This window comes from Micrasema longulum, unplaced genomic scaffold (assembly GCF_059751315.1).
Source record: "Micrasema longulum isolate JH-2025_06_02 unplaced genomic scaffold, ASM5975131v1 h1tg002500l, whole genome shotgun sequence".
Lineage (NCBI taxonomy): Eukaryota > Metazoa > Arthropoda > Insecta > Trichoptera > Brachycentridae > Micrasema > Micrasema longulum.
The window spans coordinates 1-26,573 of record NW_028279642.1 but is presented as its reverse complement, the minus strand read 5'-3'; the positions used below and the strand labels follow the sequence as shown (position 1 = coordinate 26,573).

At 32.0% G+C, this 26,573-nt stretch overlaps 2 protein-coding genes across 5 annotated transcripts in view; one reads left to right on the top strand and one right to left on the bottom strand.

The window, feature by feature from the left end:
- The window catches only part of LOC148272072 (galectin-7-like), a 40,046-nt gene extending 24,625 nt beyond the window's left edge, over positions 1–15,421 (top strand). Inside the window, exons 1-4 of one of the 4 annotated variants that reach the window (XM_088240562.1) lie at positions 4,555–4,906; positions 9,111–9,263; positions 11,181–11,344; positions 14,277–15,421. In XM_088240562.1, coding sequence (XP_088096688.1) covers positions 9,172–9,263; positions 11,181–11,344; positions 14,277–14,449 — 429 coding nt within the window. In that variant the 5' untranslated portion in view covers positions 4,555–4,906; positions 9,111–9,171 and the 3' untranslated portion in view covers positions 14,450–15,421. Of the gene's footprint in view, positions 1–4,554; positions 4,907–9,110; positions 9,264–11,180; positions 11,345–14,264 lie in introns of those variants that run through there. The other 3 variants (XM_088240561.1, XM_088240560.1, XM_088240559.1) reach the window with 3 other exon arrangements.
- The window catches only part of LOC148272071 (uncharacterized), a gene marked incomplete at its 5' end in the record, with an annotated part of 56,250 nt that extends 31,635 nt beyond the window's left edge, over positions 1–24,615 (bottom strand). Inside the window, 5 exons of the mRNA XM_088240567.1 lie at positions 16,177–16,312; positions 18,179–18,302; positions 19,704–19,812; positions 22,262–22,378; positions 24,421–24,615. Coding sequence (XP_088096693.1) covers positions 16,177–16,312; positions 18,179–18,302; positions 19,704–19,812; positions 22,262–22,378; positions 24,421–24,615 — 681 coding nt within the window. The remainder of the gene's footprint in view (positions 1–16,176; positions 16,313–18,178; positions 18,303–19,703; positions 19,813–22,261; positions 22,379–24,420) is intronic.
- Positions 24,616–26,573: the final 1,958 nt, after the last annotated feature.

Below are 26,573 nucleotides of genomic sequence, written 5' to 3'. Positions count from 1 at the left end.
TTATATTTCGAGATTCGTTAACACTGGTGCTGCTATCTGGGAACTGACACCTCTGTCGTAGACTTTGACATTTTAGAAGCTATATTTACTCGGAAAGTTTTTTTATACGGTCGCTATTTTCAATGGTTATAGTTATTTCAAAATTTCATATCAGTACAAAAATGGAATTAAAACGTGAACATTTTCGTGCGATTATTTTTTTTCAACTTTCGACGTGGAATAACTCAACAACAGTGAAGCACCATCAAGGACCAGTATTTATCGATGGTATACGGAATTTAATTGTGGCCGCCATTTGTTTAACGACGAATTTCGTGAAGGTCGTCCAAAATCGATTGTTGTACCGAAAAACATTGATGCTGTGCACCAACTGATAATGGAAGATCGTCATTTGACTTACCGTGAGATTCAGGCACTTTTAGGCTTTAGTGGAACCAGCATACATTCAATATTACGTGAACATTTGGGCGTCAAAAAGATTTGTTCACATTTGATTCCACATAATTTGACAATCGCTGAAAAAAAGGCTCGTGTCAAATGGTCGAAAAAAACGCTCAAAAAATAAGATTGCGGTGCTTCAAAACATGTCTATAACATCGTTACAGGTGACGAATCTTTGATATATGAGCGAAATCCAACAAAAGTTGTTCGCGGATGAAGCACTTTAAAACAAATGGTCGCCTGTTTCGGAAAAAAACTGGACATGTCGCAACCGTACCTTTGGTGCAACGTAAAACGATCAATTCTGAATGGTACACAACCATTTGTTTGCCAGAAGTCTTTGCAGTAATAAGAAAAACCAATCGCAACAAAAGATCCCTCTCCACCACGACAATGCGAGCTCTCATTCATCGACACAAACAATCAAATATTTAACCGGTCAAAACATCGAATTAAAGACTCATCCGCTGTATAGTCCTGATTTGGCACCCAATGACTTCTTCTTTCTTATTCCCGAACATAAAAATTTATCGCGAGGTCAATGGTTTTCGGCACCTGAAGAAGCGGTTGATGCGTTCAAAATGCATGATTCAGAGGTACCTCAGCCTGAGTCGGAAAAGTGCTTCGAAAATTGATTTAAACGGATGCAAAAGTATACTAATCATGGTGGAGAATATTTCTAAAAACAACAAAGCCATTTGCGATATTAAATTTTGTTTCTTTTTAAAACTATAATCCCGATATAAGGCAACCCTCGTATTATAAAAAAGTAATTTAATATTCTACCAGCAGGGCAAAGTTTAATTATGGAAGTGTTTTATTTTTCATTATGTTTGATGAACTGAATATTTTTTTAAATAGTATTCTGGGGGTTAAAATTATATTGGTAATTAATTAACACAGAGAAATAATTTCCTTCTATCTACCGAGGTATATTATGGATACAGAACCTTCCAAACGTACCTCACATGACGGTATCACATTCTTTCTTACCACATAAATTATCAATAATATAAATTTACTACTCAAATGCCGTCCATATAAGTTTTACTAAAATAATAAATATATACAACCCTCACTCTACATCGTCCACCGTCTCTAGATAGTAAAGTCTTTATAAACAAATTACAAAAAATATTAGAGATAAATGTTTTTGGGAAACATTGGTTTTTCATTTGTTTTTTTTAGGCAAATTCTCAGACTCTCAAATTTATTTCATCTTCATTTTGATAGTGAGGAAGTTCCGTGTTTTTTTGTTTTTATTTATTAATAGACTATTAGAGTAAGCCAAAAATTTAAAAATATGTTTATCGTATTATCAGCGCTATGATTTTTTCATTACTCCACGTGTGACGTCTCAAGTTCTCTTCCCCTTCTTCTCGATCGGTTCTGCTGATCTGTCAGTTGACTTACCGTAAACCGGAAATTCATTACAACTCTCTATCATTGGTTGATTCATAAGAACTAATAACGTCGTTCAACGTAGTTCGTTGTTAATATTTTTTATTTTTTTTTCATATATTTTCAAGAAATTTTGATGTACTCTAATCTTTACTGCGCGTAAGAAAACATTTTTATATCTAATTTCCCGTTGGGCTGAACTTCTTTATTTTCTTTAGTTAAATTGGCTGCTAGATGTGACGAAAAGAAAAAAATTAAAAAAACATTTACAATAATAAGTTAAAACGGGTTGTGGTCCCGTGGTTAGTATTGCGGACTCACGGACCAAAGGTTCGAGGTTCGAACCTCACTTTGCCCAACTTGATTTCCATTTTCTAATACCGAGTTATTTAAAACTCGTTGGCGGCTTCCGTGGCGTAGTGGTCAAGACGCTTGACTCACACACGGAAGGTTCCGGGTTCGATTTCCGGTGAGAACACAAAAACAGTGATTTCTTTCAAGCCTGGGTGTTCTGTGATGTAACTTACCACTGTGATTGGGCCTCCTGGCCTGTTGTGGTGCAAAAATAAAATAAATAAATAATACAAATTGAAAAAAAACGGACCCAAATTTGAAATATTTGGGTAAATCACAAGAACGCAAATATTTCTTTTTATTAAAAAAAAAAAAAACACATAAATCAAAACTACTAGGATACTACAAATCATATACGAATTTGTACCCGTTTCTAAAAATAAATTTGAATGAAGAGATATCTAACCGTGTACGTACCGTGCGTTAAACGTGTTTTTTATTTATAAATTCGAAATACCTGGGCAGAGTAGTTCTGCCAGTTACAATTTTTAACTTTACAGTTATGGTTATGCTGGCATTGATTATGACAGAGAAACAGTAAATAAAAAGTAAAAGGAATGCGCTCTAAGGTGACGGCGCACGCGTACGAATACCCAATCAGGTAAAAATTTTCAGGTTTTACCAACGGAAAATCCACTATGATTCGGTTGGCTTACAAATGGAGTAAGCCAATCCATAAAATGTTTAAACTGGTTTACTGGTGATCGAAGTTTATAAAATGTACAATTTGGGGTTGTGAACCCGTGATAGTGTTGCGGATTTCGTAACAAAAGTTTCCTATTATTTATTAGCTTAATTATTTTGCAGGTAGTTAAGAGGAAACGCGGTCTGATTTTTCTTCGTACAAACGTTCCCGTAATTTCTCTCTATCTCTCTCTGGAGTATATCACTAGAGTAGTGTTTTTTTAGACACTATAGATATTTGCGGTCGCAGGCCCTATGGCATGTAATGCTCTCCCAGCAGAGGTGCGAGGCTGTGAAAGTAAAGTGATGTTTCTGAAAAAGCTTAAAACCCACTTGTTCTCTAAATCATTTGAATAAATCCGTAGCATGTGACAACAAAATAAATTATTTTAATTAAATTACAAATTTAAAAGAATCACTATGTAAAGCGCCCTTGAGGGATTTTGTTACGAAAATGGCGCTATATAAGTTATCCATAACAATAATTACCATTGGCGTGTGCCTATCGGTTTGATTTTTGTTGATAAATTGTTTTTTTTATGGGAGCTACGATCATATAAGAACCCTTGAAAGCCCCCAGTTTTATCTGCCGTTTTCGGACGTGCGGTATACAAATATGATAAATATTTTTTTTTAAAACGCAAAATAAATTTCATTCTTATACTGTTTCTTGCAAAAAAAGTCGGTTCAGTTTTGGGGTGCAGAAATCAGGAATACAAAACCTCGATTTTAGTTAGGCATAACCAGTCCGATGCACAGTATCGGGGAGGCATCTGCGAGAGAGTGACAGAAAAACTATGTTTAAATCATCATAATCATTCCCTTTCCGCACCTAATGGTGCATAGAGCACTGCATTGGTACACCAATCGCTGTGTCTTGATTATTTTGCCCGTGCGTACATGAAAATCGGAATATTTCACCCAAAATTAGTTCGAACGCGGGCATTGTCCCGGTAGAGATAACAATATGAAACGAGGAAGATAAGAATAAGATTGATAATAATATAATATTGGCATTGGTCTAGACTGGAAGAGATGCGATGATAAATTAATTCCTATGTATTTTGCATGCCTACAGAATATGTTGTTTCTTGCACGTGTCCAATTACCTAGTGTTTGTTAGGATCCTGTTTCGTACGCACTAAACTCATATTGACTTGTAAAATTTTAATCCTGTACATTTAAAGTAATTTATTTGTGTTTTAAAAGTTAAATGTACTAATAATTTTTATTTGTCGAATTAAGATATCGACAGTTGAGAGTGAAATATGTTTTTTGACGCTAAAGCGAATTAAGACCCTTTTAAGAAACTCTATGTGCCAAGATAAAGTGCACGCGATATGTTTATATACGCATTTCATTATCCCTTAAAAAAGCAAAATAACTCTGAAACCTATTTTCCTGAAAACTACGTACAAAATGCATGATTTATTAATCTAAACATCTGCTTTCATGATTGTTTAAAAGTGCACATGAATTTTGTCAAACGACCGCAAATTGACGCGTTTGGAATTTGGCTAAATTTGAATTAGTAGTATTATGACGTTTACACGGGAAATAAATATTTTTGGCGGGAATGCACTTATACAGTTTTCAGCATTTCTATTTCAGTCGTTATTGATCTATTCCGAGAAACTGCACCGTCGGAAACCCCGATCCTTTATTTATTTAATCAGTTCGATTTAATCTAAATCAAGCGGGCACACCGTAATAAATACGCCGGAATTTGCCGGGCGATCTCATTCATTGAACTTCATTTGAGGCGCGCGCGTCGGGCGGATTGTCGGCAAAAGCGAGAGCTAGAGTTGTTGTTACCTTCAGAACTCGGAAAATTATCTGTCAAATTTCGGAGAAAGTGAACCAAACAAAAACGGAAGATAACAGAAGTGCATTATCCTGTGTGCGTTTTTTAAAAGTATTCATATTACCGTGTAGAACAAAATAATTGAATACAAGTTTTAAAGACCTGTTTGTTTACATTTGCTTTATGACAATATTTGAGCGGATTCCACTTGGAAACTAACAGGTAAAAAGAAAGTTATAAAATGAATATTATCGTGTTTTATTAAGTAATTAGTTTTTATTATGAGTGAATTAGAAATATTATTGTAATAGTTTCAATTATTTTTTTACACACTTAAATGGTTTACGATTTAGCATCACTATAATTATAAAGTATGGGTAAAATATTCACTGACCTCGTTTAACATATTTATTATTTACTCATGTGGGTCAAATAAGAATCTATTGTTTATTGTTTGGTGGGTACTTACATTTTTTAAACATAAAATAAATCAGAATAAAAACATTCTAATGCCTCAAAAACAAAACAATTGCATATTTTTTTTACCATGTAATAAAGACAGGGGCTAATAACAAGGGTTGCTGAAATCAATTCAATAATAAAATAAATAAAACAACTTGTTTTTAACCACCAATATTTTTTTTCTATCGAGGTTTTTTTTAAGGTATTATTAGTTGGGTAGAAATAAGTTTGTTTAGCTTTGAAACCGATCAGTGGAAAAAAAAAATTGGTGGTTAAGAACAAAGTTGTTTTATTTATTTTATCATAATGAATAAAAAATAAAACCACAAAGTCAATACTTCAAATATAAAATTCAAATCAAAAAGTTTAATCCCAAATAAAATTTTGACTCAATGTTTAAAGGTTTTTTTTAAGGTATTATTAGTTGGGTAGAAATAAGTTTGTTTAGCTTTGAAACCGATCAGTGGAAAAAAAAATTGGTGGTTAAGAACAAAGTTGTTTTATTTATTTTATCATAATGAATAAAAAAATAAAACCACAAAGTCAGTACTTCAAATATAAAATTCAAATCAATAAGTTTAATCACAATTAAAATTTTGACTCGATGTTTAAAATACTTCCCACTACAAATAAACTAACTTAAAAGGTTAATTAGTTTTTGAAAAACTAATTAAATGGAAAAAAAATATCAACAATATTTTAGGTAAGTCCAAATGTTAGTAGACAAGGATGGATTTCACTCCCTAGAGATTTATTTACACTGAAACTTATTGCAACAGAGAGTGAAAACATTTGATTACACTAACTGATATAAAAAGAAGTGTAAAAAATTTAAAGGCTTGCTCCTAGTAGGTGAAATAATTAAGCTAGATGCATCTCACTCACATCAATAAAGGTTTCAGCTCTTTTACTTCACAAAAGTCAACAGATGGAAGAGTTATAGAAATGTGGATGTTTAAATATAGGCAGAATGGTGAATGAACACGGTGTGTAAGAAGTAAAATTTTATATTTTAATTCCCAATACAACAGTAACGAGGATGCATGGTCTGACTTTTCTTTATGCAAACGTATTCTCGGATTTACTCCCTGGATTATGGCACTAGAGTGATGACTTTTTTACAAACTATAGATATCTATCATTGGCGTGTCCCTAGTGTTGTTTTTTTTTGTTGATAAATTGTCATTTATAGGAGCTAGGACCATCCAAAGACACTTTATAAAAATAAATAAAAAAACATTCAGTTTCGGGGTACGGAAATCGGGACTATGAGACATTGATTTTTTAATATTTTAACTGGGCATAATCAGTCCGAAGTGCAGTTGTCTTTTATGCTCAGTATTCAGGGAGACATCTGCGAGAGTGTAACAGAAAAACTATATTCAAATATCTATTCATCAAATCATTTTCCACAGCATATATTTTTAAATATGAATAATTGAGTTATATTATATGGGATATAATTTGATTTCATAACACGAAATATTTGATTTAATGTTTTGTAATCTGACCATGCTCGAGAGGTTAATTGAAATTCTCCTGGTGGTCTTTTCTTTGTACCAATAATTATTTTCAACAATGACATATTCCAAACATCAGTCGTGTCATTCAGGATGCAATAGTGATTAGACAAATCAATAATGTGCAAAGTATTCTGTATGGATTTAATCAATTACATACATAATGATATTTCAGCTAGTATAATCAATAAATTTACTGTGTGGCGTATGAGATAAAACAAACTACGGAAATAAAATATTAAAAATATGTTACGTAGAAAAAAACCTTATTGTGCATTTGTCCTTGGAAGAAAAATATTACTTATATAAATTATTAATTAATAGTTCCCTTTCCACTGCACTGCTGTATAGCGCACTGCTTAGGTACACCAACCGCAGCATGTTGTTTTTTTTGTAGGTAAGATTATCAGTCTTACGCTTCAGTTGCCAGTCCAGGGACTATGAAATATTATTAGTGTAAAATTTTTTTTTTTAAATAAATATTTCATGTCAACCATGTCAGGAATATAGCCCGACACCTCTTGCATGGTAGGCAAACGTGCTGACCATTTGACCACAAAGCGGAATCAGATGATACTAAATTAAATTTTAATTCTGATTGTCACATGTTTTTTTATTATTTTAATTTGTAATTGAAATACATTGTTGCCAAACAAATAAAATTTACACACTGTAAAAAGTATTTGGAGACAAAGAAACAAAAACAATTAAGAACACAGTTCTGTTTGTGAAATAGAACCAGAATCCTGGACTTTCTTTTGACTTTATGGGTCTCTCTAAAAATCCTGAATAAGGAGTTGGGTTGAGTTCATAAGGACGTGGGTCCACATGCAAATTAATTGAATCGTAAGCACACGTTGTAGCATTAGGCCAATTACCTTAACTTCATGAAACAGGTGATCAATATACGCTGCATTTAGTGTGCCAATGTGTGGGATTTAGTGCGGAAAGGGATATAATGATGGTGATGATATAAAACATATTTTTTTAAATGTATAAAGTATTTTCCCATTTTTATTACATTGGTAGGTAGATAGAATCATTAAAATGAAATTTTAGATTTTGCATTTTACTATTTCACGTAGAAGGGCATAATACCATAAAAACAAAAAAACACAGTTTTATTTAAACTTAAAATGGTATATAAAGCCATGACGTACCATTGACAATCATTGAATTTTGTGAAATAAGCATTGTTTTATTTTTTTCAAATCATAAAATAAAAAATAAAAAAATGGTTGAATCACAAAAAAAACACAGATACCCTTCTATGTGGCCATGATTAAATTGTATAATACCAAAGAGTTTGTGTGAAATACTACTCACAAGTTACGTGGTCAATTAATTGCAACGTTTGTGACTAACAATGGTCTACCATTTGAATATTTAATTGAAAATTAACCCAATAAACTGGCATATAAGTGCTGTCTAGTATATCAATTTAAGAACTGCATTTTAACAACCACTCAAATCATCAACGAAATATTAAATTAGATATTACTCATACTAGGTATGCAGATTATCAATTTACACTATACAATACATTTACCTTTCTAATGGCTGAAAATAATTTTAAATTTTTACACAAATACCTGCCAGTTGGGGATAAATCTCATAACTAGGAATGATGGATTCTTCGATTAAACCAACACCTGTATAATATGGAAATAAATATAACTAATTAATGGTTAAAAATTATGTATGTACGTAGAAATTATGGATAGACATTCCTTGCATGAAACAATAGTTCTGCAGAAATTGCAGGTTTTTAGCTTTATATAATTAACCGAAACTAAGTCATGTAATTTGTAGATTGTCAATTTAAATAATATTTTAATTGCCATTTGGTAGTTTTTTTTATATTTACCGTGAATTTAAACAAAAAAACTAATTACAGTAAAACTCTGAGTGCCAGACGTTATCCGAATACGCAGAAATCTGGATAGTTGGATTAACCATTCAATTAAGGCAATGTTTTGAAAGAAAATACAAAATTTTCTCTATGATCACTTTTTTACTTCTTTTGAAATAATACAGCGAATTAGAATCGCATTAAAAACTTACATAAACATGTCTATATAAGTTAATTGCTTTGACAATATTTTTTATTATAAATCTCTTTTACTTTTTATTTCCTGATAATGATCCAGATAAATAGAGTTCTACAGTAATAAGTATTTTAAAAGAATCAAAAGCTTTAAAACGGTTATAAAATAATTCATTCTGAAAATATTAAATTCCAAATATTTAAGATGTTTTCCCAAATACATAGGAACCAAACAAGAAACACAAATAAACCAAGGAGGAAAAAATTTTGAATGAATTTTGAAAATCTTTGGATTTCTGATCCGAAGTCTGCGACACTACCACTGGACTAAATCCTGACTTTAAAATTTAAATAGCCTATTTCAAAAAAATAACAATAAAAATCATCATATTTTCAGGTTCCGGGTGCTGGGACAGAGTGATATAAACGTGGTGAAGAGAGCGGTATTTAGGGAGGCCATGGAGTGGCCTTTCACAGGACACTTGCCGCGGCCGCTGCAGGTCGGAGACAAGATAGAGATAGAGGGCATCATCTCCCAGGACACTGATATGTAAGTGTTATTCATATTTTGGATTATTTATACAGCATTCTTTTTTCTCTGGTTTCAATCCTCAACGGTGGATTGGTTTGCAGCAAAGTTCTGTATGAAACTCATGAAAAATATTTGAGCAGTTCTTAAATTGATTTTGGTAAATTATTACAGTTTGAAACCACTCTGTTTTTTTTAGGACTGAGGTAGAATTAATTGGGGAGGGTAGAAATTGATGACCACAAAGTGGTTGGATTGAGTTGATTTGTTATTATTATTATTCATTTTAAGCGAGCAGTTTAAAGTTAATATGCTGAAATATATTTTAACGAAAGTTAGTTATTGGCGCACTTTAACTTTTCCAAAACAAATCTAGTCTATTTTTGAACCCATTGAGACTACAAGTTGAGATCAGCTCTTGCGGCAGCTTATTCCAACTATCAACAACCCTATTGCTCAGAAAATGGTTCCGTGGATTTGGATTTCATCTCGTTTTCTCCAGCCTGAGACTGGCCCTTTTGCCTCCTTTGTATCATCATTTGGGCAATCATATCGACTGTGTTTAAGACAAAGGCTTTAAATTACAATTATAAAAGCGGTTTCATTATTTTAAACATATTTTTATGTTTCTGTCTGTGTTGAAAGTAGACACTATTTAATTAAATAATTCTAGGAAAGGGTTGATTGTTTAAACATGATAAGATAAATGAGTGAAACGGATGTTGAAGTTGCAAAATATCACACCTCTACTAATTATGTATACTTTGTTGATATGTCATAATTTTAAAGAAATACAAGAGGAAGTTTAGTTAGATATCTGAGCAAAAAGATCTTGATAATTTGAATTGACTGTTACAAAAACTGGTATCTGCGTGTGATTTAAATAACCTAATGACCTAGCCATAATACATTGATTTTTCAATTAAAAATTTCATTAAAAATTATCAACTCACTATGGCAGATAGAGAGAATTTTAATTATTATGTTGACTATAATATGTACATATTAAAATACATTTAGACTGGTTTACTTGCTCTTCCGTTGTGGTATTTCGTTGTCAACAGTGATGATTCATTAATTAACAGTTTAAAACCACAAACACGTAATAACTCTATAAATAAATCTATTTAATTTTTTGCACATACATATACAAATGTATGTCTTATCAATTGTCAAGTTTGCTCTTGTTAAAACTTTAATTATATATTATGTACGTACTACCTACGTAATGAGAAAAGTGAAGCAAATTTGCTTAGAATCTATTTTTCAGATGAAAAAACCAACAATTTTTTTGTTTAAAGTGGATATATGTGATTAACACTAACAGCTATAACTAAAAAATGTATACATTTTTATTATTTAATAAAATTGCGCATTTTCTTCTTAAGGTCAAACCGCACTAGAATAGCAGTGCGCAGCGCGTCGTGGCAACACAAAATTTTATTTTCACTGTTTAGGATGAAACAAACAGCGCTCCATACAATATTTTGACACGCAGCGACGCTGTAGCGCTTAGTCGAGTCATTCTAAATTTCATTGTATGGAAAAAAAGGAAAAGTTTATCGAGTTTTGTCTAATTTTAAGGTAGAATGACTTGTCTGTGAAAGAATTTTAAGGTAGAATGACTGTCTGTGAAAGAACAGTTTTGGCTGTCGTCAGTCTTTCGAAATAAAAGGGCAAAGTATCTTGTTTGCCTTCAATTAAATTTTGAAGGTATTTTTCCAAGGTAATATTTTGAGAATCAGGTTAAACTGCAATTGCATAATATTATGACTCTTGTTTAAATAAGTGGACATAGCATCACCTAGTGTCAATTAAAAACGATAAGGTTTTAACTAAGCAGCCTTTTGAGATTTTTATTTATAGAGATAGGAATTTTGCAAATTAATGATTTTTTTTTTTGTTTATAATTGATGTGAATGCTAATGTTGATTTCAGATTTACAATAAATTTGGTCTGTGAACACGACCTGTCATCGAAACCTCACAATGTCGCTTACCATCACAAGATGATATTTAGCGAGGGAACAACTATTCTCAACAGTAAACACGAAGGGACGTGGCAAGAAGAAGAAAACCACAACGATGTATTTATAGGACAAGGTTAGTATTGACACTCTCAACTGTGTGGATAATGTTATAATGATATAGGTAAATGTAATGCTTTACATATCTTTAGAATTTATTGCCCTTTGCGCATGCAAACAGAAAAATACAAAAATAAAGACAAATTACACTTTGTCTGGGTCAGTTAAAGGCATCCATGCATGGCATTTATGTCACATAGAAATATGTAGGAATAAACACAGCCTGAATGGAATATAAAGTATATGATATTGACTCCATATATATGTTCGGCATACTAAATGGTATAATCGATGTTCCATCATTACTGGGACAAGTAAAATTCAATATTCCGACTCGTAGATTGAGAAACAATGAAGTACTGTTCATCGATCAGCATAGAACAAACTATGGCCTAAATTCTCCAATGACCCGCCTTTGTCGTATTGTTAACTCAAGACAAGATCTGGACTTTTTTGGTTTAAGTTTACAACGATTTAAACGAGCACTAAATAAATAGTCCAGATCTTGTCTCGATGTCCCTTATGTTTGTCAGTGCTTCTTTTCTTTTTTAAAAAAAATGTTTTAAACTATTCTTTTATTGTAATATTTAAACCTTATAAATTGTATACATGGACAATGTCCGTTAATAAATAAATAAATATTATTTATTGTTTCAGCATTTACTTTGTGGAAAAACATTTTGAATATATTTAAAATGAAACACATTGTAATTAAGTACTGAACCAACCAATAAGCTCTGTAAATGCCGAGACTTCCATATTCATATAAATAAAACATATAAATTGTTTATAGATAGAATTTAGGATGTGTAGAAAATATTCTTTATTTATAATGATTTGTGTATTGTTAAATCAAAATAATTCAGATTATTCGAGTCTATATATTGTGTATAATTTTATTTTTAATATGTACTAAGTATTCTACCTTTTCCTTTATAAAAAATACATTCATAATTATAAGCCCGTGTAAAGTATATGATTAGTTTATTTAATTAGTTTTCAGAGAGCCCTTCATTAGTTAAATCAACATGTACAATTTGGCGCAATTCAACGCGCTTAGGTAATAAGGATGTTTAAGAAATATAATTAAAAATGAGTAATCAACTTATTAGTGACTTCATATTTATATTATTTGAACAAGAAATTGTTTTCTTTTTGATCGGTGCCATAAGAAGTTAGATCGGATAGAAAACAATTTGATTTATGTTGATTTTTATAGTTTGATAAACATTTGATGTGATAAGCCAAGGGAAGAAATCATATTTTATGTTTTCTGTTTTAATTTTATTTTCTGATATGAGAACTTTTCTTAAAGGAGTTTTTTTTCTTCTGTAAATTATAACTTTGAAAATTATTGTAGGTTTTTAAAAAAAAAACAATTGTGATATAATTTTTGAACGTAGGATGGAGGAATATTGTTGAGTCTATCGTAATAGTATATTTTTAAATATTTTACGGTGAAATCATCATTTGAATAGACAAAGAAACAGAGTACATGTTTCTTTGTTCTTTTTTACAGTTTGCAAATATAATTTAAATACGGTTCTACATTGCAAAATACGTAATATTCTGCCTATTTGAATGTTGGAATATTTCTGGCTTGCTTAAAAAATTGATTCAAAGAAAAGATAACATAATACGTAGGTGGGATATGCGGCAATATGCTTGCCGATGTTTTGTATCAATGTGCAATTATGTTTGCTCTAGAATAATCTTACAAAGATAAGAGTTTTATAGTTTTGCTAGTAGTTTGTAAAAAGATGTTGAAGTTGACTGTCTGGATCAGAATCCATATTTATTACTGTAACTGACTACAGTCACATATTGCTATCAGCTGGAAGGGGATTATACTATTTAATGTTTCAGCATTTACTTTGTGGAATAAAATTTTAAACATATTTCAAATAAAACAATTGGTATATATAATTTTTTTTTTTTTTAAATAAAATACTATCATATCAACTCGCTAAGCCTCTATTTAGAGGCTTGTCAGCAGGTGGGAAAGAGGAGATATGGAAGGAAGTTATGAAAAATACACCACAACACACAGACCAATTAAGAAAAAAATCTTTTAAATTTTTTTTTCTTACAATTGGCGGGAATCGAACCCGCGACGCCAGTTTCACAGTTAGAAGTCTAACCAAATACGCCACGGTGCCGGCCTAATATTATTGTAGCGAATATATCAGCCAAACCGTGAGAAATAAAAAAATTAGAGTTAATGAACACCGCCGCAAACTTACTAGCAATAGTTTATCGAATCATTATTTTCATTCTCATAAAATTAAACTTTTGCATTATGTTACAAATAAAGGTATAATAATAAATAGTTTAGAAAATATAGAAATCCAAAAAATTTAAATTCTGACAAAACTTGAATGAGTAATATTGTATTTCAAAATTCTTCAACCCTGCTTTCAATATTTTTAATTCATGGAAAAATCCACCATACTTTACCCCCTCCACATCACCCTGCCCTACCCTCTTAACACCACCCTGCCTTACCCCCTCTACCCAACCCTATCAGTACGTAATTACTATTCTGTATTCTGTTCTTTGGTTTAGTTAATAGTTACACCTGATGAACTTAAACTCGTATGTGGTCTATATATAAAGTGTTTTACTTGAAATGTATTTGGAAGGGAATTCATGCGCCTGAACATAGCACATAAGACCGGCTAACGGAAAGCGATCTGTCTCGAGTTTTTGCCTTATAGAGTTTTGACAGCACCCTCTGTTGGCTGGTCTTGAATTTTGCGCGATGTTCAGGCACACGACTCCCATACCAGCTGATAGCGATATAACTAAGCTGCATGTGATTATAGTCAGTAACACTACTAATCTTGAAAAAACAAATTGTATCAACAGGTTTAGGATTTTTTTGCTCTTCGTCGGTCCCGTACTTCCCAATTTTAATGACAGTGCATATATTACAGCATTTGTTCCAGGTGAACAATTCAACATTCTCCTGATGATAACGGAAGAATTTATCGTGGCGTACTTTGACGGAGTCCAACACAGCAGATTTCAGCACCGTTTGCCTATTCAAGACATAAGATACCTGCAGATATGGCACGGGTTGGACCAGATCACCAGTATGAAAGTTACTTTTGCAAACTGAAAGCTGCGAAGCTTAAAATGGGGACTTTTCAATTAATGCATAGTGAATTACCTAGTGTTTAATGTGAATCAGATAAATCTCAAGGCATAAGAAGTTTATATGAAGGAGGATAAAAGAAATGAAATAGAAATTTTAATAAAATACTGTCATATATGTATACATATAAAAAATATTGTTATATCGTGTTTTTCATGTGTCTTGAATATCATAAAGTTATTCATAATTTCAAACTTTATTTAAGATTCTGACAGCTGTTCAGTCTAATTCCATACCTGTATATAAAATTTCTAACAAATATACTGTTAGAAATAAGTTATATCTTTTGTTAGTTCAAAATTACAGATCCTAAGCTTAAGACTGAACCACTTGCCTTTACAAGTGTAGAATGCGCGATTAAAAATGCATTATTCTGTGTGTACAAATACATATTATTAAACTTTAAAAAAATGTTTCTCACATGCTGTATGATAAAAATAAACTTAAATTAATTACCGAGTTTGCTTCGAGGCAATTTTATGTTGAAATATTGATATAATAAAGAAAGATTGGACACTATGCATATGTGACATTATTCTTTAGCACGGAGATTGAGAATGAACACATGCGACTTCTAAATAAAGGTTATAGGATAATGTTATTATAACTCAGCAGTATTTATGTGAAGCAAAGTCTGTATAGGAAATAAGAGCAGTAAAAATTAATGCGCAATTAGTTGAAAATGGTATGGTTGGTAGTGAGTGTGATTGTAACTATTTTTATTGGAGATGTATATAAGCCAATATTGGAGATGTATATAAGCCAAAGAAATTGAATAAAAAATGTGTTGTTAAATAATCGGAAGGTATTATTGGACAGCTATAAATTATTTAGATACTATTTTTGTGAGTATTAAACGCACATAACCCATTTAGAATATTGTTTCCCAATTAATGTAAGATATAATTTTTTAATAAATATAATTTATACACGTGAGTTGTCATTTTAATATAATATTAAGTTTGGTAATATTATAAAAAAGTGTCCCTACTTCAAAATCATATGTATTGTCGGGGTGGTGTGTTGTGACGGTGCCCGGCTGAGTTTTGATAAAAATTCGCTCTCGATTGCGGCGCCTCGATATTCAAGAATATAATATATTTGTGAATATGACCAGTTAATTTTTATCCAAACTCAACCGGACAGCGTCACAACACACTACTGCATTCTTTCAGTGCGCCTTGAATCTAGACCCCGAATATACATGTTTCTTCACTTGTCAATAATATACCCTTTATAGGACACATATTCTATGTTGATACATCTTGCAAACCTAATAAAAATTAAAAAATTAAGATAATAAACCTATTGCATATGAAAAAGCTGAGTGGAAGACTCACCTACCAGCGTATGTTATACGATGCTATTGAAACATCTTATTATTAATACGAAATATTAGAAAATAAACACCTCAATTACTGTTCTATATTTATTTACCACTTCGTGCTAGGTGTCCTATAAAGGTTTGAAATGTAAATGAAAAACTTATATAGCATTGATCAAATACATATTATATAAGATAAAAAAAAAACTAATTTTTTTGGATACATCAAATTTACAAATCAAACGTCCACAATTTATGTTCAGTCGAGTGTTGCTTAAAAGCTACCGATTAAAAAGATATAGTTTTTAATCAAATTATTCATGGGACGTACAAATAAATAAGTTATTTTACAAAATGGAAAACTTACCGACTGTCGTATATCTCACAAAGGTTTCTTTATTGTCGACCATCGCATCCACGGCGAGTTTCTCGCAGTAGAGGGCAGTGATGATGGCGATACTAGGTTGCTTGGAGGAAGCCACAGTCGGCATCTGCTTCACTACCTGGAGGTAAAACCATTCACTTTTAAAGGGAGTATGGGTACTTGCAACACTGGGCACACGAAACTCCAGGTGACGAGCCTGCCGACACAGAGACACAACACGGCGCAAACGACCGGAAACTTAAACCAGATGCTCTCCGTCCACCATTGATTCTGGTCGCTATCAAAAACGACCTTGCTCCTCACTTATAATATATAAAGTAAAATTGTTCCAATTTCCACGGCTAGGTTCAATTAGTATTGTTCGGTATTCATTAGTCATATTTTTATTTCAATTTAGTCGGTTAAGTTGAAAATAAAACTCCAGACAAAATATGTAAGTTGAAATCTTTTATTTTATACATGTCGCCTTGCAATAAAACATTGGTAAAGTAATAATTCTATATAATTATCATAACCATACAAAACAGATTTCACATTGACAGGCGCCGTGGCGCAATTGGTTAAACGACCAACTATGAAACTGGCGTCGCAAGTTCGATTCCCGCCAGTTGCAAGAAAAAAATCTAAGAAAGATTTTTTTCTCAATTGGTCCGGGTGTTGTGGTGTATTTTTCATTACCTCCTTCCATATCCCGTCTATCCTATCTGCTGACAAGTTTCAAAATAGAGGCTTAGCGGGTTATTCCTTTAAAAAAAAAACCACAGGAGTTATACCGCTGGATATTGATAAAAAATCAAAAAACCAACCCTTTTTTTAATGTTTCAACTATTACAAGACTAATGAAGTATTTCTTCCCTAAAAGTTATAGTCTAAATTAGAGCACACATAAGAATATATTTATGTGCGCCCTATTTCACGATTCAAAATAAAAATAAATAAATGGAACAAAAAATTCTAAAAGTTTTGAAGATTACTGGAAACATATTGAATAATTTTTGTTACTTTTGATAAAATTTATTTAATTAATTTAACACCTTGGCAAAATAAATGTTCTACTCAGAGTAATAATGCGCATTATTACTCTTAGGCTCTACTCCACAAATGGTCAATAACAATATTTAAAATAAGTGATTAAAAAAAAAGTATAATATTGCAAAATGTAATGGAAAATCATATGTGCTCCAAATACGAAATATCACAAAGTACACCGAAACCCCTTTTTACACACCTTTTTTTTACATGGTTTTAAAATAACACCGTTTTGTGCATAAATTAAAAAATGCGTCATAGAATGTAATAGAATTCCCCACATTGTTTTTTTATACTAAATAGGCGCAGAGAGGTATGCGCAAGGAAGAGTGATAGTGAATATTCTTTGTTATTAATTTTTTAAAGTATTTTGTTGTCTTGTTATATTTTTTGATAAAATGAAGGTACAATAAATAGGAAACAACTTCATTTTTTTAAATTTCAAAATGATTTTTATACAAGAAAACCTATCTGCCAATGTTCTTTTTTTAATTAATTTTTCTTACACAGTACTGCGTGAAACGTATCCCGCATGTAAATAGAGGTTCCAGTGTAATTAAATATAATCAATCATTAGTGTACCAGCAAATTTACAGCAGTATTTTTTTTAAGTTTAAGGAGAACAATATTTAGAAACTTATCATTAGAATGCATTAAGAACACAATAATTTTACTATACAGGACACGTGACAGTGTTAGATAACAGATATTACTGGCAAAAAAATGAAATTCCGTTTCTCAATATTCAAATCAAACACTGATTTGAGTCAACTAATATACACATATTTGTTTAATAAAAAAATTGGACATTTGTTTCGCTTTATTGAGACGTTTTCAATCGGAATAAGTAGACTCAAATCGCCGTTTGATTGAAATATTATGATTCTAATATCGTGTTCTACAAAATAAACACAAACCCAATAAAAAGATATTCTGTTTATTAAGTACAATTTACCTGAACATGTGTATCAGTCTCGTGGTGTCTTGTGAAGGCGCCGTGCTCCAAAGCTCTAACCTCTCCTCGCTGCACCAACTCCTGCAGACAATCAGCGACATCCTCTTCCGACCACCCGTGACCACTACACATAACGATTTCTCACATATAATTAATGCTTCACGGTAATAAAAACAAATAATAAAGTTATTATAATGAAAAACTCATTGAGTTTTATTTATAATTTTTACCAGTGACGGGTTTCGTAACAGAATTACCTATTACTTGGGGCTGGAACCTGTATTTGAAGGAACTAGAAACCAGTAGCTGTTATGGTTTTTATAAAATTTAAATACATTTCATTTACATACGTTTTTATAATAAAGCTTCAAAAATTATATTTTTTATTACATACATTCAAATATTACTTAATTTTGTTTGATTTAAACTCCTTTAGTCTTATAATTAAATTATATAAAATCATGATTGACAGCTCCGCTTGCACTTGTAAATAACATAAGAATTTGTTTGCTCTCTTACCAGTCTGACCATGTCCGTCACGAAGAAACCGATGAAACCCGATAACTGATAAACATTATAAATAAAAGTGAAATGAAAAAAAAAAAGTCAGTATTTTTCATAGAATTAAGAATAGTCCAGAAACCGCATATGCACATCAAACAGAAGGCGACTCAACTACTCATAAATGAGTAGGTTTACGTTTTGACCCATTAGTTTCTTTGTAGACGTCGCTCAGTATGCAACTTCTGATTTGAATTCAACTATGCCGTTTTGTGTCCTTTTAAAGTGTAGAAATACTGTTAGAATCTTAAAGAAACAGGATGCAATCACATTTCATGAGCAATTAGCAAATGAATGTGTATATAACAATTGGATTACTTAAAAATTGAATTATTTTTCCATCAGTCAGATTGTTGAAGAAACAAATGGAAATTTCGTTAGTGTTGCCAGGGTAGTAAATTTTCTTACCCTACTTTGCTTATCTAATGAGAGAATTAATGAAAATTGGATCTCGGATTAAACAACTCTGTTGTGGAGATTTGACCGATATTATTTTGAAAACATCAAATATTAGTTAACATGATATAAACATATCCGTTTTATGTAAAATAAAATTTGTTTTATATTTTAAGTTTAAAGTTCATTAATTCAATTACTCTTATAAATGACCCTTTACTTATCTACTCTGTTGTGTCGATGAATATTTCCGCGTGCACAATAAAATGTTAGAGAAATTAATAGATTGCTTTGTTTTAATTTACATTTGTGCCATCAAGCAAACATTACGCTGCGACCTCACACATGCCCGCGGCGAAAGTAGGGCATAGTGGGGGAATTATTGGACACAGTCCGATGTATTCAAATATGATTCTACGCTCCTTCTGGACTATTCTTAAGTCTATGGTATTTTTATTAGTATAATTAAAAAGCAGTTCCACCAAGAAATGTCGATATAGAAACAATTGTAATCTCGATCCGAATGTCCCCTAAAATAAAGTTACAAGTAAAAACAAATTTATCATACCTTGCAATATCTTTCGGTGTGATTGGATTAGGATATGCGGCTTCAATGAGTTCCAAAACTTTTTTAATTGTAATGATTATGATTTGTCCAATTGTCTCATCAACAGAAACTAAAAATAAAATTGAAGTTTGTAATTAATGATAAATCAAAATACAACCGACGAATAATCTAGTAATTATAAGTAGATTATTGTTAAAGTAGATATTTTAAAATATACACATAAAAAAATACAATAAATGCATCACAAATGCCAAAAGCCAATTTTAAAATGTACAATTTTGTTGCATTCATAGCCACCTATGATTATTTTTTATAAACTCAGTGCAACATGTAATGGTTATACGAAGAAAACAACAGATGTCTCTAGAGGTATTGAATTATCACAAAGTAAAATTGATAACAAACTGATATTCTTGTCAAATAATTATAATATAACAGCAAACTAAAAACATTATAAAAACTTGCAATTATAATCACTTTTATCAAAAACGCTAGTTTGGTTAGTTAGAAATTTAAAATTCAATAGGAATAGTCATTGACATAATAATACACATAGACATGCCCCGAGCCCTCAAAAATGAAGACACTTAACTCATGCCCAACGCGTACTTAGTCGTTATTCGACCTCCAGCCAGGCGTGACGTTTAGAATCGAAACCAAAACGCCCGCTTGTGTCATGAAAGTGTGTAAAAAACCTTTCAGATAAACATTGTAAAAAGGTTTATGTAACTTTTCATAGGTAAATATTTGTTCATGAGTGATTAACAATGCTTAAAACAATTAACATTAAAAAATAAATATTATATTTTGTAAACATCAAACTACGTTTAGTGGCGCAGTTGCAAAGCTCTTCTTAGTTACAGGCGTGCACTGATAGAAATATATTAAAATAAAATAAATGTGAGTTAATATAATTTTTGCATTTCCCAAAATCCAGTGAAAAGAAATAAATGGGTCAAAATTATAAGGAATTCAAGGGAAAAATTTGATTGGGATCCACCAAAAATCGTTGAATGCAGCCCTGGGTAAATAAACTAACTAACTATGTGTCCGTTTTCGTGTCACTGATTTAAAAAATATTTTACTTTATGGGGCATGTTGATGTATAAATATGTCAATGGAAATAGTTTAAAAAAAAACAGATACACTATAGAACATTGTCTCAAAGTCACACGGTAAAAAGGGAATTAGTAATGTGAGCAATACAAAATCTTAAGCAAATAAAAAACAGTACCCGTTGTGCCATTCACCTTTCCCAATTGTATTATCTTGTAACTACCCGCTACAAACACAACAATCTATCATTTGTCATTGAAAAGTAAACATTTTCATACAACTTTTAGGGATTATCACAAAATAACAATTAACGAGTAAAGAATCTAAGCCACGTATCGCAACTCAGAACTTTATTTAACGTGGAATATATTAGAATGTAAGCCATAAATGTATAAACATACGAGGTAATTAATGAGGAAATTCAGTGATTTAAATTGAAAAAAATATTTCTTAATAGACTGGAAAACTAAGCCAAAATTGAAAAAAAAAAATATTATGTATCGTATTACCAATGCTATGATTTTTTTAAGTTTTGTGATTTTGAAATTACTCCGCCTGTGACGTCACAAGTTCTCTACGGTGAATTGTCCTGATTGGTGGGTTGGCTTCCCGACAACCGGAAATGTAACACAACACTCTGTCATTGGTTGATTTTGGAGAACTAGTGATGTCGTTCGAGTAAATAGTTCATTTTTATTAATTTTTTCATACATTTTCGAGAAACTTCTTAATTAAATGCTCTAATTTTTACTGTACAAAAGAAAACGTTTTTTATATTAAATTTCCCATTGCACTGAACTTTCTTATTGTTTACCAGACAGAAATTTTAAATACTCGAGTTGTATTATTTAACGAAATATTTCAATTTTGAGGGCCATTTTCATCGAGTTATAAATAATTAAGTATTACAAAATGCAAATTAAGTTGTGGGAGAGCGGGGTTCGAACCTCGGATCTCTGTTCTGAGTCTTTTGCACTAGCCACGGTACCACAACCCGGTTCCGATCAACCTAAAATAAATTTACATGGACTTGGAAAAGTGTTTTATGAAAATACATTATATTACTTTTGGCACTATAACAGGCCACCAGGCCAATTACTAGCATAGACATTTTTTTTTTATGGCCTCATGTGTATCTTAATGATTTTCCTGCTCAAATTTGACATGCGGAAAAATAATACTGTTCAAAATAATTAATTTACACAAATGGCGCTTGTATTTGGATTTGCTTTTCCACCACACGGGTCAAGAGGCCCAATTGCAGTACTGAATTACAGAACAGAACACCCAAGAAAACAATATTAAATTATTGTGAGGTAAGCATTTGAACTATTACACAACAGGGGTAGAGAGATAGAGATGCATTAGGTCTTAATTTACCTCCTAAAATGTAAATTTTAATTCTCCTAACCCTAATTGCATTTAAAAGACAAGTAATGAAGGAACTTGCTGCTGACCAGAATAAATAAATAAAAAAATATGTCTTCAGGCCAGGTACTTACGGGGTCGAGGTGGAGGAGTGGCTTCAGCAAGTTGTGTTAGTTCCACTTCCAGTCTCTGTAGTGATGTGTATTCGTGCTGCATTAATTTCATTATTTTTTTAATGAAACCGACGTAATCTGTAATTCAAAATATACAACTTTATAATTTACCTTCTACGGGCGCTTAATTGTGTCGGTGAGTATAACAGTGTGACATTAATTGGGTACCTGGGCCCCGATTACAACGGGAAGTTAACAGTTGCTTTTCTTGAATTCGTCGTAAACCTTTGTTACCAAGAATTCGAGGCCTTTTTGTTGCTACCAGAAAGCACGGCATCATCAGCATACAAAAGACAATTATTGACATTAAAATCCCCCTATTTGTGGTCCCATTCTTAATCATTCATTTTTCAAATATTTATCGATGCAGGTATGCGTTGACCACTTGATTCAGATTACTGCTTAATTATTCAAGGAATAGTTTCGAAACGTTGTTGTTTTTACTTGATCATATTTCAGTTAATTTGATATAGTTTTTTTGTATTTTATTGTGCTCTGGGCACCGATAATAAAGTTATCTTCGACTGTCTATAAAGAAAAACCGATATTTGTGTTTGAAAATGAGTATATTTGCATGAACATTTGAAGTATCTTCGCCGGTAACCTACAATTGAACATGTTTAGAAGAAAAAATTGTATGCATATTCTGCTTTTCATACAGAAAACTTAATTTTGCTTTGTAGATAAAATTTATTGTAATCGGGGCCAGGCACTTTATAGACCTGGGCTTGGAGGGCGAGAACTGTTCACGGGGACCCGTCACAATAGGTTTCCACAGGTCGCAGTTAGGTCAGGAGCTTGCATAGCACTGACCGCAACCTCTAGGAATAAGAATATTTACCTTCTTGATAATTTAGTTTATTAAAAACTACTACCAGCATTAAAAAACATATTTTTATTTGGCAATTTATATTGGACGAGTCAAATAAACAGATGATACATTTTTAACTCAGTAGTGTGGAGAAAAATTGAACTTGCCTCAAAAGCTTCCCAATAACTTTCTACAAAAGCACATAATTTTAGATATTCAACAAAGCCTCTCAAAGGGGTTCCTCATATACATAAAATTATTAATTTGTAAATTCTAAGGAAACAATAGTCAGAAAATATAGTTGACTAAAAATTTAAGTTTCAATAAAACTGAAATATCCGATGATAAGGCAGTGGAACGCTTCAGGTATCATTCCAAGGACTATGAAATGCGGTAGAGTAAAATTTTAAATGTATTTTTTATGTTAACCTTAGCAAGAATTGATCTCAGGACCTCTAGCATGGTAGGCAAATGTGTCAACCATTGCACCACGAGGAAGACTAGTCTCCATACTGTCTTTTTTTAAGATTATCACTTGAGAGTAGCCATTGTGTTTCTTAGGATACAATGCTTAATATATCTCTCTTATTTATTTAAATGATGAAGTTGTATTTTTTGTAATCTTTAAATGGACATTTTCACATAAGACTTGGTAAGTAAAATTTTTATAAATATGCTGGACATTAATACAAAAATATTTATCCTTACCATATAGGCGAAGAATAATTATACAAATGAAAGTGATGCCAATATTACAATAAATCTGTTTCACTGTATAAGAAATAGCATGAGAATATAACTTATAACAAGGAAGATAGATACGCTGTTCTGTTCAGTCGGTTATTGGCAGTTAGCGGGAGTGCACGCTAGTTATATGACCGGCGTATTAAATTATATTATAATTTTTAGAAAGGATTATTAAACAGTATGCCTCTATGTTTTTATTTTTTCAAATGTCTTAACTTCAGAATACTCTGTCTTTTGCTTGAGATAACACGATGTTACATCACCGTGTGTAAATGAATTTTCTAGCACAGCCTCTTGAAAACATGCTTACCAGATACATAAATTCTTCTACTTGTTCGAGTCATTCTTTGTTTAGATTTATGCAGTCAGTAACCTCACTTCCTCTTTCAAATACCATCACTTTTGACTTACTTTCGTTCATCGGAAATTCGCTCTCCAGGCATCCATCATACATTCTAGAGGCTATTTGATGCCAATCATTCGTTTCCTCTTATCAAATAAAAAGAACCACCGAACTTCACAATCGAATGAATCTATTTATATGGTTCGTAGTTTCTTTTACCTCTGGGAAAGTCGGGGGGCGACACGAGGTCCCTGAAGAAGTCCTGCGCAGTGCGGTGGCGCTGGTCGGGCGGCAGCGGCGCGCGGAACCACGAGCTGAGCGCGCGCGCCTCCCTCGTGTGGCGCCCGCTGCCGCCCTCCACCAGGTACACGACGAACTGCACCGTCGTGTGGCAAGGGCCCACCTCCTTATCGTCTGCAACAATCACAAACACAATACTTCATTATTTTCAACGCCCATAGGGTTTTTACATTGACATATTAATACATACAGACATGCCCTGAGCCCTCAAAAATGATGACACTTAACTCATGCCCAAATGCTCAGTCATGCTCAACGCGTATTTAGTCTTAACATATTACAACAGAGATGAATAACATTTTAGAGAAAGTAATATAGAAGTCTAGGCATCTACAGGGCTTATGACCCGTCATTGGCTGGTTTAAGTGTCCACTTTCCAATGTATAACATTCACCATTCTGTCCATATTTGAACATCAATATTTCTTCAAATTTTCATCTGTTTGTGAAGTTAAAGAGCTGAAACCTTTATTTATGCGGGTGAGATTCATCTCATTGAATTATTTCACCTATGTACATACTAGGCAATGCCTGAATTTTTTTTCCTGTAGATGCCTAGTCTTCTACATAACCTTCTCTAAAATGTTTTTCATCTCTGTTGTAATATGTTAATATTGACAGCTCCCCAGGGAGTTGAATCCAGTACTTGTGTACAGAAATTTGGACAAACTCAAAATATTGTGTATTTAGTCGTTCTTCGACCGACGTGACATTTAGAATCGAAACCAAAATGTCCGTTTGTGTCATGAAAGCGTGTCAAAACCTTTCAAATGAACATTGTAAAACGAACTGTGTAACTTTTCATTGGTAAACATTTGTTCATGAATAATTAACATAGCTTAAAACAATTCCTATTAAAATATTATTTGTTGTTAACGCCTAGCGGCGCAATAGCGAAGCTTTTCTTGGTAACAGAGATACATGGATAGAAATACAATTTAAAAAAAGAATAATAAACGTTATTTAATATTATTTTACATTCCCAAAATCCAGTGAAAAGAAATAAATGGACGAAATTATAAGGAATTTAAAGAAAAAATCTGATACGGATCACCAAAACGAATGTTGATTAAAAAAAAAATATTATTGTTAACAAAATACAAAACCAAAAATTAGTGTGATCCAATTTTTGGTAGCATATGCACTATCGTTGAATGCACCCCTGGTATAAATAAACAAACTTAGTAGCAATGGGTTCGTTTTCGTGTTACCACTTTTAAAAATATTTTACTCTAAAGGGCATGTCTGTGTATTAATATGTCACTGGGTTTTTACAAATAGGTAAATTACATTTACACAACTAACATGACGTACTTAAAATTAAAATAAAACGTTTCTAACCACTTATTTTTTACCGGCCAGTTTCGAAGATACAAAAGCTTCTTTATCAAGGTATAATTTACGAATGTGTCTACTAAATATTCAATCTGAGCATCAGGTGCTAATATGTCAAGTCTTTTTGTCTTCCGAAAATTAGAAAAAAATTATAATTTTAAATTCCCGCGAAAACGGTTTATTACATTGGCCACGCCTTTAACCGTCACGATTCGGTTAAATTTTGATCTTTGTTTGTGACCGTTTAAATTTAAACTGAATGACGTCACGAATCTTGACGTCACAATTGTCAGGGCCAAACATGTCGCGTTTTTGTGGAGAAGAATTTCTCAACAATTTTATTTTTTTAAATATGAATAAAAACATTTTCCCGCAATATCCATATTAATTTTGAAAATAGATTGAATTTTCCTAAACCATTTCACATATTTTTATCGGTATTCGTAGAATGCGATATTTTTCTATGGAGATAACTCTGTTAACTTTCGGGCCCTGAGTGTAATAGGGTATTATCACTCGGGAGGAAAATTTAACCTACTCTACAAATAAAAGATTTGCCTAGTGTTTGTATAAACCCTAATAATGAATATTTTCATTCATTATTTTCGAAACGAAAATAAGGTCTTTCGAAAACGATCGTTTCGTAAGTTGGTAATAAATTTTGTAACAGAAGTTCACAGTAATGCATTCATTTTAACGTAGGTAATGCCACAGGCTACATATATATATATATAAGGA